Below are 20,745 nucleotides of genomic sequence, written 5' to 3' on the forward strand. Positions count from 1 at the left end.
ATTTAATTTAATTATGCTAAATGATGAATGAAAGTAATATGCTTGTAATACCTGCTGTAGTAAATTTGACAGATTTTTAACTAATTTTTTTTAGAAATAATAAATGTATGCATGTTTCTTAAATTCTGTAAATTTTAATTTTGTAATATTATTAAGAATATAAAAGTTATTCTTGCTATCACTTCAGAAAAGTATCAGGAAAGTACTGCTCCAGAGACTTTAGAAAGCCATGCATTAAATACAGTACATACAGCTTAAACAGAAAGAGAACGAATAGTTGTTTTTAGGATAATGTCTTACATACTATAGTAATCTCTCTTTTGTGTCTCTCATGTGCAGGTGGAGGACACAGAGGCGAGACGTCTTTTCCAGCAGATCATCTCAGCGGTAGATTACTGTCACAGACACATGGTGGTGCACAGAGACCTCAAGCCTGAAAATGTACTGCTGGATGGCAACATGAATGCCAAGATCGCTGACTTTGGTACACACACACACACACACACACACACACACACACACACACACACACACACACACACACACACACAGAAAGCTAATGTTGTACAGACAGTGAAGGATAGTTGCCAAGCAACCGGCTGAGGTTTTGCCACACGTCCACTCATGTGGTTTGTATGAGGCATGGTGTTTGATTATCCACAGAAGAGCACAGACTGAGGCAAAGAGAAATATACATCAATCTGCCCTGCAGCTACTCCACATATACAGTGGGGTCCAAACATTTCAGACCCCTACTTTTTAAAATTTCCATCTAATGTAATACATTTTTTTTTTTTACAACTTTTTGGTATTTATTTTTTAGGACAATTCCCAGATTGTCAAGTATAGTTTGAATTTAACTGTATTTGTACCCGCTATGTCATACATTTTATTTACTTGTAGGAGCATGTCTTGGACAATCAAATTATCTGTGTTAAAGGAGAAGTTCCAGAACAAAAATGTACAGAATTTACTCACCCCCTTGTCATCCAGATGACTTTCTTTCTTCATTCGTAAAAAAATTATGTTTCTTGTGAAAAAACATTTCAGGATTTCTCTCCATATAGAGACTTCTATGCTGCACCCGAGTTTGAACTTCCAAAATTCAGTTTAAATGCAGCTTCAAAGAGCTCGAAGGAAGCCCAGCCAAGGAAGAAGGGTCTTATCCCTTATCTCTTATCTCGATTGGTTGTTTTCTAATTTTTTTTTTACAATTTATACACTTTTAACCTCAAATGATTGTCTTGTCTAGCTCTGCGTGAACTCTGTGTATTCCGGTTCAAGACAGTTAGGGTAGGTCAAAAAACTCCCATCTCATTTTCTCCTCCAACTTCAAAATCGTCCTACATTGATGGAGAAGTGTTTACAAAGTGAACATGCAGAGAAAATCAAACGCCCTTTACAAAAAAAGGTAAAACAGCAATGAGATGGGAGTTTTTCAACATACCCTAACTGTCTTGAACCAGAATACACAGAGCACACGCAAAGCTAGACAAGACAAGCATTTGAGGTAAAAAGGTATATAAATTGTAATTTTTTCTGTACATTTTTATTCTGAAAGTGGACTACTCCTTTTAGTATATTTGTGTGATTTCGCTTGTCAGGTCTGTCAAACATGATGTCGGATGGGGAGTTTCTGAGAACAAGCTGTGGATCACCAAACTACGCTGCACCAGAGGTCATCTCAGGAAGGTGAGAGGTCATGAAGTCAGTTTTATTGTAGTCAACCAGGTCATGTACATTATGTACAATTCTTTGCCAGGAAAATTGTTGATATGCACTACACTTCACAGAATTAGTTCACCCAAAAATGAAAATCTGCTTCTAATTTACTTTCTCTCAGATCATCCATGATCTAGATGAGTTTGACCATGTGTTTTAATAACTCAGAAAAAGTATTTTCTGCAGTGAATGGGTGCCATCAGATTGAGAGTCCAAGCAGCTGATAAAAACATCACAGTAATCCACACTACTTCAGTCCAGCCCAGCTGTTAACATCTTGTGAAGTGAAAACTGCATTTGTTGTAATTCATGCATTTCAAACTATTGCTTTCGACTGAACTACATATCCTCTGTCCATAATATTGCTTTCTCATCTAAATCAGGAGAGACATATGAACAGATCAAGCATTTTTACAAGCAAAAACAGTCCAAAACACCTATAAACAAATATGTTGGTGTATTTTGATGTGAGAGGACAACAGGGAGTAGCAACTTTTTCACTGGAAGAAGTGTTATTATAAATTATGCAAATCATAAGCAATGGTTTAAAGTTAAAACACCTTTAAAAAGTATTTGTTTCTCACAAAAACTTAGCTTTTCTCGTCATAAGACTTTCATTGATAGACTGGAGTCATGTGGATTACTTGTGGATTATTGTGATGTTTTTATCAGCTGTTTGGACTCTCATTCTGACGGCACCCATTCACTGCAGAGGATCCATTGGTAAGTAAGTGATGTAATGCTAAATTTCTCCAAATCTGTTAAAGGGGCAGTTCACCCAAAAATGAAAATTCTGTTTTTAAATACTCACCCCCTTGTCGATCAAAACTCGTAAGAACTTCATTCATCTTCGGAACACAAATTAAGATATCTTTGATGAAATCTATGAGCTTTCTGATTCTTCATAGTCAGCAACACAACTGACACTTTTAAGGCCCAGAAAGGTAGTAAGGACAATAATTATATAAAGCTACTTTTTGTGTTGAAAGAAAACAAAAATAATGACTTTATTCAACTATTACTTTTCTTCCGTGTTAGCCGTGTTAGTGATGTGTGTTCACGAAAGTACCACAACGCATTTGACATGGACTATTTTAATGATGATGTCCTTACTACCCTTCTGTGTCTTGAACGTGTTAGTTGCATTGTTGTCTATGCAAGGTCAGACAGCTCTCAGATTTCATAAAAAAAATATCTTCATTTGTGTTCCAGAGATAAACATTTTTGGAATGACATGAGGGTGAGTAATTAATGAAATAATTTAAATTTTTAGGTGAACTTTCCCTTTAAGATAAAAAATAAACTCATATACAGTACATATTACATGGACTGAGGTTAAGTCAATTTAAAAATGCTTCATTTTTTTGGTGGACTATTCTTTTATTCTGGTCTGGCTTGAAGAACCAGCAGTCCAGTAAACCATAGCAAGTTACAGTGTGTGCTTTGTGGTATGGACTGCATGGATACACTGCACATAAATATTATATCAGGCCTTCATACATTTTTTATCTAATACTGATTGTCATGTTGTTCTTTATATTGCTGGAAACCCAAGCTTCATTCAGTCTGACAGACATGTAAGGACAATGTAATAACACACTCACTCATTGACATACATGTCATGTTTCAGGCTGTATGCCGGTCCTGAGGTGGACATCTGGAGCTGTGGCGTCATTCTCTATGCACTGCTCTGTGGGACTCTGCCGTTTGATGACGAGCACGTGCCAACCCTCTTCAAAAAGATCCGTGGAGGGGTCTTCTACATCCCAGAATACCTCAACCGCTCAGTGGCCAGTCTACTTATGCTCATGATGCAAGTGGATCCACTGAAAAGAGCTACTATCAAAGACATCAGGTTATTAGTTATAGAAATATACTCTTAATTCACCCATTTATTAATATGTGACCCTGGACCACAAAACTAGTCATAAGTGTCAGTTTTTTAAAACTGAGATTTATACATCATTTAAAAGCTGAATAAATAATATTTCCATTGATGTACGTTAGGATGTTTGTTAGGATATGACAATATTTGGCTGAGATGCAACTATTTGGAAATCTGGAATCTGAGGGTGCAAAAAAATGTAAATATTGAGGAAATCACCTTTAAAGTTGTCCAAATTAAGTTTTTAGCAATACATATTACAAATCAAAAATTAAGTTTTGATATTTTTATGGAAAACATGATCTTTACTTAATATCCTTCTGATTTTTAGCATAAAATAAAAATGTATAATTTTGACCCATACAATGTATTTTTAGCTATTGCTACAAATTTACCCATGCTACTTAAGACTGGTTTTGTTGTCCAGGTTCACATATAATAAATATAAATACACTATTATTTTATGGCACTTTTCTTCCCTTCTCTATGACAGAGAGGATGAGTGGTTTAAGCAGGACCTTCCTTGCTACCTCTTCCCCGAGGACCCCTCGTACGATGCCACAGTGGTGGATGAGGAGGCCGTGCGGGAGGTGTGCGAAAAGTTTGAATGCACTGAAGCTGAAGTACTGAGCAGCCTTTATAGCGGAGATCCTCAAGACCAGCTAGCCGTGGCGTACCACCTCATTATCGACAACCGGCGAATCATGAACCAGGCCAGTGAGTTCTACCTAGCCTCTAGTCCCCCAACCGGCTCCTTCATTGAGGAGGGCATGCCTCTGCCACCAGGGGTCAAACCTCATCCCGAACGGATGCCCCCGCTCCTGGCCGACAGCCCGAAGGCACGGTGCCCTCTGGATGCCCTCAACACTACTCGACCCAAACCACTGGCGGTGAAGAAAGCAAAATGGCACCTGGGCATTCGGAGCCAGAGCAAACCCTACGACATCATGGCTGAGGTTTATCGTGCCATGAAACAGCTGGAGTACGAGTGGAAAGTGAGTGGCTCAGAAATAAACACAGGCATTCTTTGTTTGATTAGTAAGAATGTAGATGTGTCAATGTGTCTGGTGTTGTGGGTGTTAGGTGGTGAACCCCTATCACCTGAGAGTGCGCCGGAAGAATCCTGTGACGGGGAATTTTGTGAAGATGAGTCTGCAGCTCTATCAGGTGGACAATCGTAGCTACCTGCTCGACTTCAAGAGCATTGATGGTGAGTGTCTTTTCAGGCAGCTATTTATTTTCATGTACAAAGATCTACTTTTACTGTGTATTACATAACTATATTATTAAAGGATTAGTTCACTTCCAGAATAAAAATTTTGAAATTATGGTTTTTGAGGAAAACATTCCAGGATTTTTCTCCATACAGTGGACTTCAGTGGGAGCCAACGGGTTGAAGGTCCAAACTGTAGTTTCAATGCAGGTTCAAAGGGCTCTACATGATCCCAGACAAGGAATAAGGGTCTTATCTAGCAAAATAATCAGTCGGTTTCTAAAAAAAATACAATTTTATGTTCTTTTCGACTACAAACGCTCATCTTGCTCTAGCTCTGTGATGCGAGTCAGCGTGTATTCCAGTTAAAAAAGGTAGAGTTACTCTTCCAACTTCAAAATGTTGTTTTACCTTTTTTGTAAAGGGCGTTTGACTTTCTTTGCATGTTCGTTTTGTAAACACTGGGTCGATACTTTCTCCTACGTCATGCATAACCTTTCCAATGTGATTATGTAATGCATGAAGTTGAGCTCGGGCAAGACAAGCATTTGTGGTTAAAAAGTATATAAGTTTGTATTTTCTTAGAAAATGACCGATCGTTTCACTAGATAAGACCATTATTCCTTGGCTAGGAACATGTAGAGTTTTGTAAAGCTGCAATGATACTGCAATTTGGACCTTCAACCTATTGGCCACCATTGAAATCCACTATATGGAGAAAAACCCTGGAATGTTTTCCTCAAAAATCTTAATTTCTTTTCGACTGAAAAAGAAATACATAAACATCTTGGATGACATGGGGGTAAGTTAATTATCAGGAAATTTATAGAATAAATCCTAAAAAGTTATTTGCTCACTTTCAGATGATAATTTGAGGTCGAGCTAGGGCAAGAAAAGCATTTGTGGTTAGAAAGTATAGAAATTAATTTTTTAGAAGATGACTAATCGTTTCACTAGATAAGAACATTATTCTTCGGCTGGAATCATGTAGAGTCCTTTGAAGCTGCATTGAAACTGCAATTTGGACCTTTAATCCATTGATTGTTAAGTTTAAAGGAGTTTGTTCACTTTCAGAACAAAAATTTACAGATAATGTACTCACCCCCTTGTCATCCAAGATGTTCATGTCTTTCTTTCTTCAGTTGTAAGGAAATTATGTTTTTTGAGTAAAACACTTCAGGATTTCTCTCCATATAATGGACTTCTATGGTGCCCCTGAGTTTGAACTTCCAAAATGCAACTTCAAAGGGCTCTAAAGGATCACAGCTGAGGTAAAAATGGTTTTATCTAGCAAAACGATGGGTTATTTTCTAAAAACAAATGACTATGTTGTAAATGTTTTTGGAAAATAACCAATCGTTTCGCTAGATAAGACCTTTCTTCCTCGGCTGGGATCATTTAGAGCCCTTTGAAGCTGCATTTAAACTGTATTTTGCAAAGTTCAAACTCGGGGGCACCATAGACGTCCATTATATGGAGAGAAATCCTGAAATGTTTTCCTAAAAAAAACACCATTTCTTTACAACTAAAGAAAGAAAGACATGAACATCTTGGATGTCAATGGGGTGAGTACATTATCTGTAAATGTTTGTTCTGAAAGTGAATTACTCCTTTAATGTTTTCATCAATAACCTTAATTTCGTTTTGAGGCATCTTGGATGACATGTGAGTGAGTAAATTATCAGGATATTTATAGAATAAGTCTTTTGCTCACTTTTCAGACGATACGATCGAGCACAAGTCAGGGTCGTCGACTCCCCAGCGCTCTGGCTCTACGGCCGGCCTCCATCGGCCGCGTCTCAGCATCGACTCTGCAGCCGTGGCTGTTGAGATGCCCCAGCTCAGCAGCTCTCTGCCGGGCTCTCTGACCGGGAGCACACCTATGCTGGCACCGCGACAAGGCAGCCACACCATGGACTTCTTCGAAATGTGTGCCAGCCTCATCACTACCCTGGCTCGCTGAGACCCCCGACGGATATGCAAAGCATCAAAACACACCATCATCTGATGGTCTTTACCTCTTTACAGTCAACAGGTGAAGGGTTAAGGTTGTGATTTATAGAGTTGGGGTGCTTAAGGTCAGTCCCACAGGAGCAGCACAAACAAACTGTGCCCTAAAGAGTTTTTGGACACATAAACCACACCTACAAATGTATGGAAGTCATTGCATTAGTTGAAGTGATACTTCACCAAAAAATGAAAATTACCCCATGATTTACTCACCCTCAAGGCATACTAGCTGTTTCTTCTTTCAGATGAATCCAATTATTAAAAGTTTTATAATGGCAGTGAATGGGTGTTGTTTTTCAGTAGTCCAATAAAGTGCATCCATCCATCATAAAAAAGTGTATTTGTGTTACGCGCATTCACAAGAGAGTGGCGTTCCAGCGGATGATGTAGGATGTACGTATAGTGCAAGTTCCTAGGATACCTTGAGGGCGAGTAAATCATGAGACAATTTTTATTTTTGGGCGAAATACCCCTTTAACCAGTAATCATGGCAAAGCCATCAGCAAACAAGTCATAAAAAATCGTTTTGGCATCACCTCATCATGCCTCATTTTTAGAATTATATAATTCAGATTTATATATTTATAAATAATGTGACATTACATAGGTTTTTCAATAAAGTAATTACAAATTAATAATATTATGATCCATTTTAATTTGAATTATTATTAGGTTATAAATGATCAATTCTGATTATGTTCCATGTCGATTAAATCGATTAATCGCAATTAATCGTATCCCACTTAAACGTTTGTGCTTACATAATATATTTATATGTATATATAAATACACACACACGCATACATTTATATATTTAAGAAATGTATGTAATATATTATGTTTATAAATTAAACACAAACGTTTATTTTTAATGCGATTAATCACGATTAATCGATTTGACAGTCCTAGTTTCAATGATGTTTGACAATCAGATACTTTTTTTTTTTTTGTAACAGTGCATTGTTTTGTTATTTTAAACCTACCTTTTGTTTTTAATCCAATGCAGTGACATTCATTCTGTCCAAAACTTTTTAGGACCACTTTAGTCAGAGGTTCTCTTTGTCATCATTAGTTTAAATAATTCAAAAACTATAAATGTACTTCTGATTTTATATCCACATTTTTTTTTTACAACATGTATTATACAGTATGTTTATATTCATATATATATATATACTCATATCAGTCACTTGAGTTGTATAGTTTAGTTTAATAGATATTGATTGCAATGACTTTCCAAAAATAGGTTTATACATACAGAGCAAAGATCATTATTTAATTTTATTAGAGACTCTTGCTTATTTTGCAAAGAACTGATATCTATTCATATTATTTATAGAGTGAAGAACTTATATTGAGTGTTCTGGATTTGCCTTGCAGTCTCCAGAGAGCGTTTATCAAAGAGCAGTGTAAATGCTGTTGCTGAATGTCACAGTGAATCTCTGATGATACACACCATCTGCAGTGGAAAAGCCTGCCTGTGACCTATCTGTGTTTGTCTCAGAGGCCTTGCTTACATCATGGGCTGTGCTGCTGCCATAGAAAGACAAATATGCTGGATGAAGGCAGACAGACCAGCCAAAGAGCTTCAATGTTGTGCCTTGATATGGCTAAAATGCAAACAGAGAAGAATAGAGATGGATTCTAGTAGAGAATGTGCCAGTCATTTTGTTGATACGAGTGAGCCTTTAATTAGACGGCCTTAAAATATTCCCAATGCTTGAGATTACAGACAGCCAGAAAGACCTTATTAAACCATTTGTCAGCTTTGTTAAATGTATTTGTGCTTTAGAACCTAGATTTTAACACTATATTGAAATTTATTTGAAGATGCATTTGACAAGCATGTTAATATATTACAAAGTTTATGTATTAAAATATATATATTTTAGCAATCTAAATTTAATATATGCAGTATGCTCTGAATTACACATTTAGCTCAATTAATTAAATTTATATCTATTATATATCAACTGTAATATGGTTAAATTTTTTTTTTTTAAATAATTAAATTATTATTAATTTGATAATGATATATAACTGATAAATTGTAAAAAAAAAAAAATACAATTTTTATAGTTGATACACTACCGTTCAAAAGTTTTTAAATGTCTCTTTTGCTAACCAAGGCTGTATTCATTTGATTAAAAATACAGTAAAATTGTAAAATATTATTTAAATTTAAAATTTAAAAAGTTTGAATTTTCAGCAGCATTTATTCCAGTCTTCATTGTCACATGATCCTTCAGAAATCATTGCTGTTCAAGGAATATTTTTAAATTATTATCCATTTTTGTGGAAATTTATCACACTTCCATTCAAAAATTTGGGATAAGCAAGAAAAAAATGAATGCTTTTTTCATCAAGGATGCATTAAATTGATCAAAAGCGACAGTAAAAACATTTATAATCGTACAAATGTTTCTATTAATAAAGATATCAAATAATGCTGCTCTTTTGAACTTTCTATCAAAGAATCCTGAAATATAAAATATATCACAGTTTCTACAAAAAATTAAAAATAAAGCAGCACATCTATTTTGTCAACACTAATTATGAATGATTTCTGATGGATTATGTGAGACTGAAGACTGGAGTACTGATGCTGAAAATTCAGCTTTGCATCACAGAAATAAATTACATTTTACAATATATTCACATGTTGAAAATGGTTGTGCTGCTGCATATTTTTATGGAAATTTATCACACTTCCATTCAAAAGTTTGGGATAAGTAAGGAAAATAAATAATGCCTTTTTCATCAAGGATGCATCGAATTGATCAAAAGTTACAGTAAAGACATTTATAATCTTAATAAAGCGTTCTATTAATAAAAATTTAAAATAAATGCTGCTCTTTTGAACTTTTTATCCATCAAATAATCCTGAAATATTAAATATATCGCAGTTTCTACAAAAAAATATAAAGCAGCACATCTATTTTGTCAACTGATGCTGAAAATTCAGCTTTGCATCACAGAAATAAATTGCATTTTACAATATATTCACATGGAAAACAGTTATTTTAATTTGTAATAATATTTCACAATTTTTGATCAAATAAATCAGCCTTGAAGACGTTCAAAAACATTTAAAAAAAATTGCAGATCCCAAACATAAGCCAGTGTTGCCAAGTCCACGGTTTTTCCGCTGAACTGTAATACTGCTGGCGTTGGTTGTTTTTCTTGTTAGTGGGTTGAAGCGACCCCAATAATGTGATATTTAGCCTCTGGAATGCGAGTGGACTAGTTTTAGGCTAGCTTTGAGTAGCAATTGGGTGGGTTTTGTTGTGAAATCCTGGCAACCCTGCTGGTAGCATATTTAAGTAGTCTTGCTTTAAACCTTATATAGGTGGTGTGTATCTGATGAGAACATTTTGAAGTGACCCAAGCCAAGAACATTTAGAAAAGCGTGACACATGACCCCCTTCCCTGGGATGCCTTAAATAGATTGTGAACTTTATTGTTTCATATCGAATATGCTTTAAAATATTTGTTTATGTGTGTGGTTGTTTGTATGGAGTAGCTCTGAAGTATTTATTAGTTACACATATTTATTCTTTATTTAAGCTCACCTCTTAAGTGTTTCTTGTGAACAAACGACATAAGAAGGTGGATTTCAGTGGGGATTCAGGAAGCGGATTTGTTGTAGCTGTTTTTGTGCCAACGAGTATGAATGGACAACCACAACACAGCCGGGAAATAGCAATGGAATATGGCAAGCCGTTTTAGCCTAAAATATACTAAGCGTTACTCGTCGTAATTGCATTTTTAATAGTAACAATTCAATTAAAGAGCTCTATAATTCAATTCCTACTAGTAACAATGCCAATTAGAGAGCTCTCTAAATCAATTTTTACTAGTTACAATTACAATTACAGAGCTCTCTAATTAAATTCTTACTAGTAACAATTACAATTACAGAGCTCTACAAATGAATTTTTACTCGTCATATCTCTCCATTGACTTCCATTCATTTTTAATTACAGAGCTCTACAACAGAATTTTTACTAGTAAGAATTTCAATTAGAGAGCTCTCTAAATCAGTTTTTACTAGTAATGATTCCAATTAGAGAACTCACTAATTCAATTGTTACTAGTAAGAACTGAATTGTAAAGCTCTTTAATTGGATTACAGATATCTTAAATTAGTTTTTTTTACTAGTAAAAATTTAATTATAGAGCTCTAGGGATGTAACGGTATTGTAAATACCGTCATACCGCAATAACAATTTTTTTCGATACTACCGTGGTCGCGTGACTCGATAAAATGATAGGTATTCTGAGAAAAGTTTGCTCAGGCGAATGGAGCTAATGGGAGGTAGCGGGAACTACATTTCCCATCAGCCCAGGCGTGGCCATCATCCTTTGCGGTCTGTAGCAACAAGGAAAAGAGATGGAAATGGTCGAACCTACATGCTCCGTCTGAAGTGCGTATGCGTTACGTATTCTTTTCAGCACCCATGTTAACGGATTAGAGCGTACACACTGCACGCGGTTGCTGTCCGACAGTACGTCCTAGAAGCGGTGCCTTTGCAGCAGTGCAGCGATTGTTTCGGCACCGAGTCTATTTTTTGCTGTGCTGTATGCGCTGAATTAATGTTACAGTGTATTGTTCGCTGTAAAAATTAACATGGATTGACACGGAAATGTACCATAAATGCATATAAATGAAGTCTACTGTGTTTCACAGTCAACACGTGGCTTTTTGGCTAGGTTTAAAATAAGGAAAGGTGCAGTTTTAAATAAACTAGGCAACATAATAGATGCACTTGTCCAGGTAGAAAAGTTCTTTAAAGGATTGTTTTTAATAAAGATTTAATGCGAAAGAAAGGCATGAGAGCCTACTGCACTGCAAAAAATGCTTTTCTTACTTAGAATTTTGTCTTGTTTCCATCCAAAATATCTACAAATTCTTAAATCAAGAAGGATTTTCTAGACAAGTAAAAATTATTGTCTTGTTTTTAGTAAAAACAAGTCAAAATTAAGTGAGTTTTTGTTTAAAACAAGCAAAATAATCTGCCAATGGGGTAAGAAAAAAAATCTTATTTCAAGCAGACAACTAGATTCAGACAACTCATTCAGCTAAACTGATTTGACTTTTTTTTACATGCTTAAATAATTTTTTGTCACTAAAATTGAAAAATTTAAGTTTCTGTTTCAAAGTTTACAGATAGATGGCTAATTTGTATGCCATTGATATGTTCAGTGTTCATGTAAACTGTTTAATAAACACTTCTGGCACTTTTTTTTCCGAGTCTCTTCATTAGTTTAGTTTTTCCTGTATATGATTCAATAAATACCGTACCATGCCATTCATACCGAGGTATTACCATACCGTGAAGTTTTGATACCGTTACATCCCTATAGAGCTCTGTAATTGCATTTTTACTACACTGTAAAAAGTTTTCACCAGATTCAACTTAAAAACCTAAGTTCAGCAGCTGCCTTAAAATTTTAAGTTAAATCAGCTTAAAACTACAAGTCATTTTAACTCAAATAAAATAAAATGAGTTGATTTAACTTGTGAGTTGAAATGACTTAAGTTGATTTAACTTGAAACTTTAAGGCAGTTGCTAAACTTAAGTTTTTAAGTTGAAACTGGTGAAAACTTTTTACAGTGTATTAATTAAATTAAAGAGCTCTCTAATATGAATTATTACTACTAAAAACTGAATTAGAGAGCTCTCTAACTGGAATTTTTACTAGTAAAAATTGATTTAGAGAGCTTTCTGATTGGAATTGTTACTAGTAATAATTCAATTGTAGAGCTCTCTAATTGAAGTCCTTACTAGTAAAAATTATCTTGTAGAGCTCTGTAATTAAAAATTAATGGAAGTCAATGGAGACATATGACTAAAATTAATAAAGTAAATAAAGTAATAATTAATTTGTAGAGCTCTCTAATTGGAATTGTTACTAGTAAGAATTGAATTAGAGAGCTCTCTAATTGTATTTGTAATTAGTAAAAATTGATTTAGAAAAATGAAATTACGACGAGTAACGCTTAGTGTTTTTTAGGCTAAAACGGCTTGCCATATTGGAAGATAGTCTGAAAGAAATGTTTTTGGTTCAAATCAATAGATCCAAATCGTTTTTATGTTGAACTAGTAACAAGCTAGATCTCTTAGTCAGTTTCATATTCAGTCCTGCTGGTTAATAATCCATAAAGACAAACGTTATCACATATTGTGTGTATAGTTGTGGCGGTCTTCCTGAATCTACCCTTCTGTCTTGTACTGTAAGGAATGGTTGAATGGCTAGCGTTGTGTGCATGAGCCGAGCGTTTGTGTGTTTTGTATAAGTATGCTGTATTTTTATGACACACGGCTGCAGTAGCATTTTAAGTGAATGTAAAACAGAAAGATGGAAAGTTCTCGCACAAATCACTTCATGTCATGCATATGAAATGCAATAGATGTGATGCCTCTAATAAGTTTAACGGTTAGGTGGAAACTACTCTCCTGGGAGACTTTTTTGTGATTTCCGGAGAAGATTAGACTGGATTATGGTGTTGTTTTCACGGAAAAATATTGCAGTCTGAAATTCCTCCCGATGTTAAAGGCTTTACACATTCTTAACATTTCCCCCAGAAATCCCAAGTTCACTCCAGGTCACTTTGAGGATCAGTGTGACTTTTTGGAGAGAGAAAAAAAGTACAGATGTAAAGTTTGAGAAAATAGTTTAGGGAGTGTATCGCCCCCTGCTGCTGGACTCTGCTACTACATTACAGGGATAGATCACCTAAAAATGAAATTATTTTTTATAAACAACTCACATTTATTTTATTTCAAACCTGTATGAGTTTCCTCCATAGTATGGAAAAAGTACCATGAACATTCTTTGAAATATCTTCTTGTGTGTTCAATTAAAGAAAGAACCTCATACAGGTTTGAAACAACAGAAGGGTAAGTAAATGACATAATTTTCATTTTTGTGTGAACTATCCCATCAGATTTGAATGGGAATTGCAGGAATGTGTGCATGCTTCATGCAGTTGTGGTTAGTATTTGTCATTTTTAGAGGCCAGATAGCAAAAGTCTCTTATGACAGTTTAATGTCTGTTATATCAGCTTTATAGCTGTGTTTCTAGTCAGAAACTTTATGGCCTCCATTAGTTTGACGGGCATTAGTGTGAGGGCCATGGCTTCAGTGTTTTTTGTCTATGTAGAGGCGTTTTTGCTGGATACTATACCCCCCCCCCCCCCCCCCTCTCTCTCTCTCTCTCTCTCTCTCTCTCTCTCTAGTGTAGTGTTGTATGTGTGAAACATGAGAATAATGTGTTTTCTGCCTGTTCCCGAGCCCTGCTGGGAGACGACCTCTGCCTGTCGGTGTCTACATGTCTCTACTCTACTGTACACATGTGCGTGTCACTTACTGTCCGTGTGCGGTTTGTATTTTAAAAGTTATGCACTGCATGGTGTTCCTGTTCTGATTTGCACTTTAGTTTTTATTGTTAAAAAGAAAAAAGGGAAAATAAAGCGGTATATGCATTTTGTAGTTTGTGTTGTTATTCAGGTGTGTGGTGGTGTTCTGAAATTAGTTTTTTTTTATTTTATTTTTTTTATCAAATGTAAATTCATGTCCCAGTTACATTTTCTTGGTTAAATAAGCATTGCTGACTTAAAGGGGTCCTATTATGCCTTTTCACTTTTTGAACTTTAGCCAGTGTGTGGTCCGCGTGTTTGGGCATAAAAAACATCTACAAAGTTACAAATCTCAAAGTTTACTCCAAAGGGAGATATTTAGTTTTTTAATATTTAGAACTAAGTTCTCTTTCATGTCTTATTGTGCTTAAACTGTCAAATACTCACAAGTTACAAACACAGTCAGCTATGTCTGTGAAGTTAAACAGCTGGGAAAGAAATCGCATGTTTATATTAGATTTGTGTGGCAACAGCGTAATGTACAGCAAATAAATGGTAAAGGGACTCATATGCAACTATTACAGAAGGTTTAAATGCTCACTGATGCTCCAGAAGGAAAAATGAACTGCTGCTCAGTGCCCTGTTTTCAGAATAGAGCTGTTCTATTACAGCTCGTAACTGCTAAAAAAAACAAACAAAAAAAAACTGTTTTGGTTTAGATCATCATGTCTATTGTGCTGAAATAATGTGGTTTAAACCATATTAGTTTAAACTTCAGATATAAGGTTTTCTAAAGCACATGCACAGAAAACGGCTGTCACACGGCATGTGAGTAATAAACTAAGTTCTCTTTCATGTCTTATTGCGCTTAAACTGTCAAATACTCGCAAGTTTACGTTAAAAACACACGTTACAGACACAGTCAGCTATGTCTGTGAAGTTAAACAGCTGGGAAAGAAATTGCATGTTTATATTAGATCTGTGTGGCAGCAGCGTAATGTACAGTAAATAAATGATAAAGGGACTCATATGCAACTATTACAGAAGGTTTCAATGTTCACTGATGTTCCAGAAGGAAAAATGAGCTGCTGCTCAATGTCCTGTTTTCAGAATAGAGCTGTGCTATTACAGCTCGTAACTGCTAAAAAAAAAAAAAAAAAACATCTACAAAGTTACAAATCTCAAAGTTTACTCCAAAGGGAGATATTTAGTTTTTTTTAATATTTAGAACTAAGTTCTCTTTCATGTCTTATTGCGCTTAAACTGTCAAATACTCACAAGTTACAAACACAGTCAGCTAAGTCTGTGAAGGTAAACAGCTGGGAAAGAAATCGCATGTTTATATTAGATTTGTGTGGCAACAGCGTAATGTACAGCAAATAAATGGTAAAGGGACTCATATGCAACTATTACAGAAGGTTTAAATGCTCACTGATGCTCCAGAAGGAAAAATGAACTGCTGCTCAGTGCCCTGTTTTCAGAATAGAGCTGTTCTATTACAGCTCGTAACTGCTAAAAAAAAAAAAAAAAAAAAAACTGTTTTGGTTTAGATCATCATGTCTATTGTGCTGAAATAATGTGGTTTAAACCATATTAGTTTAAACTTCAGATATAAGGTTTTCTAAAGCACATGCACAGAAAACGGCTGTCACACGGCATGTGAGTAATAAACCAAGTTCTCTTTCATATCTTATTGCGCTTAAACTGTCAAATACTCACAAGTTTACGTTAAAAACACACGTTACAGACACAGTCAGCTATGTCTGTGAAGTTAAACAGCTGGGAAAGAAATTGCATGTTTATATTAGATCTGTGTGGCAGCAGCGTAATGTACAGTAAATAAATGATAAAGGGACTCATATGCAACTATTACAGAAGGTTTAAATGCTCACTGATGTTCCAGAAGGAAAAATGAGCTGCTGCTCAATGTCCTGTTTTCAGAATAGAGCTGTGCTATTACAGCTCGTAACTGCTAAAAAAACAACTGTTTTGGTTTAGATCATCATGTCTATCATGCTGAAATAATGTGTTTTAAACCATATTAGTTTAAACTTCAGATATAAGGTTTTCTAAGCGCGCACATCTGAAGCACATGCACATAAAACGGCTGTCACACGGCATGTGAGTAATAAACTAAGTTCTCTTTCATGTCTTATTGCGCTTAAACTGTCAAATACTCACACGTTACAAACACAGTCAGCTATGTCTGTGAAGGTAAACAGCTGGGAAAGAAATCGCATGTTTATATTAGATCTGTGTGGCAGCAGCGTAATGTACAGTAAATAAATGATAAAGGGACTCATATGCAACTATTACAGAAGGTGTAAACGCTCACTGATGCTGCAGAAGGAAAAACTATGCATTAAGAGCCGGGGGTGAAAACTTTTGAACAGAATGGAGATGTGTACATTTTTCTTATTTTGCCTTAATGCATGGTTTTCGTGACAACAATTTTTTTGAAATAACAAAGGCTGAAGATACACAACTGTGGCATTTATTGTCTTTACCAGAAAACTTAGTACATGCAGTAGAATTACAAAATAAGCAACACTTCAACTTGCACTACAAGCATCAGCATATTTTCCCTAATGTAGAGTAGCCCTGAAGAATGGGAATACTTAAACACAAAGAACTTCTTATAAAATATAAAACGAACAATATAATACTAATGAATCGAATACAAATACAAAGTATGCTTATATAAAGTTGCACTCCTAAACCTCTAAGTAAATGACATTGCAAAAATAATGCTGACATAGGAATTGCATTTAAATGTTGACATGGCAATATATTGTTAAAAGCGAACCCAGACTCAAAGCTGTTTTAACATGCCTAAGCTCTCATTTCGATCTGTCAGCTTTTAACTTAATTGTTTAATTATAAACCTTTAAAATGATCAGACAACCCCAGACTAGATAAGACTGTCTTTGCCACAGAACTCACAGAACTAACACTTAGATGTAATTGTTTAAATAACCTGAAGAGCTTCTCACCACACCATACATGGTTTTTTTTTCACAGATTGAACATATTATACAAGGAGAACTCGCCTGCAGCCACTTACAGACTGATGCACAATCACAAACATAATTCTTCCCACTTGACAGACACGTCTCCTCTTGAGCTTGTGTGGGTGACATTTACTGTGCTGCTCATCAAAACACATCCCACAGGAGGGTTATGAACTCAGAAACAGTGAAGATCCAGCGCAGTCCGTCTTTCTTTCTCGCAGACAGAGTCATTCGGCTATTTCGAGACGAATTTGATTGGCCTAGAATAGACAAACAGATTCTCTAAAATGTCAGTAAACATCATTGTAGCCTTAAAAGGCCAGAGGTTAGAAATGACCAGAGTGAAAAAAAGACAGAAATAAATGTTAAAAGTCAAGCAGGATATAAAAATTTTTTTGAGAATAATCTTTCCAACATATAAGCTAGACAGGGGCTAGTTTCGTAGGCGTATTACACTGCTATGAGTGTGATATTGCGTTTATCCAACAATTTGACAACACGAATGTGTAAATGAATAAGAAACATCAACGGAGTGTCCAGAACTACTTTCTTTCGCCACACATTCAAATCTCAGTCTGACAGTTTAACAGCTGAGCCCAAGCCTCTGTTACTAATTCGAAAACATCACTTTAGAACTAGTAGGGAAGGAATGTTGAGTTGCTTAATTAAAAGCTTATTGTATTACTGTATTAAAAGCTCACTGTGTTATGTAGTGTGGAGTATTATTAGAGAAACTGAGAGCGAGTGTAATTACCTGCACCAGTTGTTTTTTTGTTTTTGTCATAAGTACTTTTTTTGTCATTTATGTCACAATTGTTTTTGGCCTATTTTTATTTTTATTTTTTTTGGTCAAAACGTATTCTTTTTATGACAAAATTATATTTTTGTCAGTTTTTTTGTCATAATGACTTTTTTTTAATCTTACATTTTATGTCATTATGACTGTTTATGTCATAATTTTGACTTTTTGTCACAATTCTGACATTTCATTTCATAAGTACGATTGTTCATAATTTTGACTTTTTATGTCACAACTCTGACTTGTGTCAAAATTTTGACCTTTTATCAATAATTTTGACCTTGTTTTTGGTCAATAGTTTTTTGGTCAAAATGTAAACTTTTTATGTCAAAATGATATTTTTGTCACAAAATTTCTTATAGCATTTTGCATTTTATTATGACTATTTATAGTTTATAGATTATGACATAAAAAGTCAAAATTCATGAGCATTGTGAGCATTATTTCATGATTTGAACTTTTTATGTTGATTGTTTTTTGATCATAATTTAAACTTATGTCAAAATTATGTTTTTGTCAGTTTTCTTTTTTGTCATAATGACTTTTTTCTCTCACAATTTTAACTTATATCATAATTCAAATTTTTAATGTAATAGATGCACTGAGCCCAGGCCTTCGTTACTAATTTGAAAACATCACTTTAGGACTAGTAACGAAGGAACATTGAGTTGCTTTATTAAAAGCTTATTGTATTACTGTGTTAAAAGCTCACTGTATTATGTCAGAGACATACTGAGTTTGATTACCTCAATCTAATATAGCATTCATTTTTCAGTTCAATCTCATATGCACAATAAAACATTAGTTTGAATGTCCGCTGAGGAAAGTGATATCTTTGTCATACTATCCTTTCATCGGTTAAAGGTGGTTTCCGATGAAAGTGCTGCTCAGTGCATTTGTTTACAACAATGTTGTTGAAAGTAAAAATAACTTACTTGTTTATAACAGCATTTCAGTTACTTTCAATATAAAAGTCTTTACTGCTGAATCATTTATAAAACCAGTTTTGTCGCCATCTAATAGTGGAGTATTGTAACTAAAATCACCATCACGAACACACACAGTGTTTCTCAATACTAAATACTATTGTTAGATACTACTATTAATTTAATAAACAACAACAGACACAGTAAAAGTTTCTATAGGCGATTCAGTCAGAAGCACAAAGGCAGCGCTCTAATATACAGCATTTGTATAACGTGATGAGATTTTGCCCTCAGCCAAAACTATTTGCTCTGGAACAAACAATAGATTAATGAGACCAAAGACTGCCTGTTAGATTTACCCAAAACAAATTACATCTTATGTTTAACCACTATAGAGACATCAAAACCAGTGGCAAATTCCAGAAGATCTGGCCAAAGTAAGGCCTGCTGATGCCCTGGAGCTCACATCTCCAAATACATCAAAGACAATTTTCAACTGCTTATTTAACATCTAAACAAGTACATTCTTGCAAAAAAAAAAAAAAAAAACATTTTGTGATACAAAAACAGTATTATTTGTAAAATATTGTGGATTTCGACATCCACCATGACACTCGCTGTGAGAAATACTGCAAGCGGAGTGATCACTAGATCACTAGAATATTACACTTCTCTCAGCCAATCAGATTTGAGGACTAAAAAGAACTGTCATGTAAATATAATTATAAAATTCTGTATTCAATTAAATTATTTTTTAAATAATACTGTTTAAAAGTTTAAAGATTTTTTGAAGAAAATAATACTTTTATTTAGCTAGGATGCATCAAAAGTGACAGTAAAGACTGCTAAAAATTTAGCTTTGCTATCACAGGAATATACAAAATTTTTAAATATATTACAATAGAAAACAGGTATTTGAAATTGTAATAATATTTAAAAATATTACTGTTTTTACTGTATTTTTGATCAAATAAATGCATCCTCGGTGAGCAGACGAACACAGGAATTTCTTTTTTCTTTTTCATTAGAAACATTGCAAAGATGTTGCTTATATTTCAATAATAAGCTGTTTAATATCTCGATCCGTTGTGACAACTTACCCCATGTATGTGACTCTGGACCACAAAACCGGTCATAAGAATACATTTTTTGAAAAGCTTTCCATTATTGTATGGTTTGTTAGACTATATTTGTGTGAGATACAACTGTTTGAAAATCTAGAATCTGAGGGTGCAAAAAAATCTGAAGTTTGTGAAAATCACCTTTAAAGTTGTCCAAATGAAGTTCTTAGCAATGCATATTACTGATCAAAACCTAAGTTTTGATATATTTATGGTAGAAAATTTACAAAATATCTTCATGGAACATAATCTTTACTTAATATCCTAATGATTTTTGGCTTAAAAGAAAAATCAACAATTTTGAACCATACAATGTTTTTTTGCTAATGCTACAAATATACCTGTGCACCTTAAGACTGGTTTTGTGGTCCAGGGTCACATATTGCAACAACATGTTCTGCTATTGGGGCATGTTGTCACAAAAGCTCAAGATGTGTTCAATGTACTTACTTGCTGTAAATAGGCATGGGGTCTCCAGCTATTATGTCGGCATATAGGTCCGGAGGAGGAAGAATCTGGAGGTCTGAGCCATCTAAATCTTCTTCCTCTTTATTTCTGATGGAAATATACAATAACAACACATTCTAGTTAGCAGTTAGCACAGGACAGACTGAAGGAATGAGACATCTCAAACATTCATGTAAAACCAGTCAGACCACATACTCCTGCGGGGGAAAGGCATCTCATGAATTAC

The 20,745-nt window shown here is 34.7% G+C and overlaps 1 protein-coding gene and 1 long non-coding RNA gene across 2 annotated transcripts; one reads left to right on the plus strand and one right to left on the minus strand.

The window, feature by feature from the left end:
* Nucleotides 1-393: 393 nt before the first annotated feature.
* On the plus strand, nucleotides 394-7,564 carry prkaa2 (protein kinase, AMP-activated, alpha 2 catalytic subunit). Its single transcript, XM_073816517.1, has 6 exons — nucleotides 394-484; nucleotides 1,605-1,692; nucleotides 3,353-3,577; nucleotides 4,101-4,602; nucleotides 4,691-4,817; nucleotides 6,542-7,564. Exons 1-6 carry the CDS (start codon nucleotides 409-411, stop codon nucleotides 6,781-6,783), a joined length of 1,260 nt encoding a protein of 419 aa, XP_073672618.1. The 5' UTR covers nucleotides 394-408; the 3' UTR covers nucleotides 6,784-7,564.
* Nucleotides 7,565-16,672: 9,108 nt separating this feature from the next.
* Nucleotides 16,673-20,596, minus strand: LOC141348404 (uncharacterized). Its single transcript, XR_012357486.1, has 2 exons — nucleotides 20,502-20,596; nucleotides 16,673-17,465 (listed from the first exon to the last, which is right to left on the minus strand). It is a non-coding gene; the product is annotated as an uncharacterized lncRNA (long non-coding RNA).
* Between the last annotated feature and the right edge of the window lie 149 nt (nucleotides 20,597-20,745).

Source organism: Garra rufa, chromosome 13 (genome assembly GCF_049309525.1).
Source record: "Garra rufa chromosome 13, GarRuf1.0, whole genome shotgun sequence".
Lineage (NCBI taxonomy): Eukaryota > Metazoa > Chordata > Actinopteri > Cypriniformes > Cyprinidae > Garra > Garra rufa.

Excerpts from the sequence above, each read along its gene's own strand:
- prkaa2 (XM_073816517.1), top strand. The coding sequence starts at position 409 with ATGGTGGTGCACAGAGACCTCAAGCCTGAAAATGTACTGCTGGATGGC. Across the intron at positions 3,578-4,100 it reads GCTACTATCAAAGACATCAG|AGAGGATGAGTGGTTTAAGC; the intron begins GTTATTAGTTAT and ends TCTCTATGACAG. Across the intron at positions 4,818-6,541 it reads CGACTTCAAGAGCATTGATG|ACGATACGATCGAGCACAAG; the intron begins GTGAGTGTCTTT and ends CTCACTTTTCAG.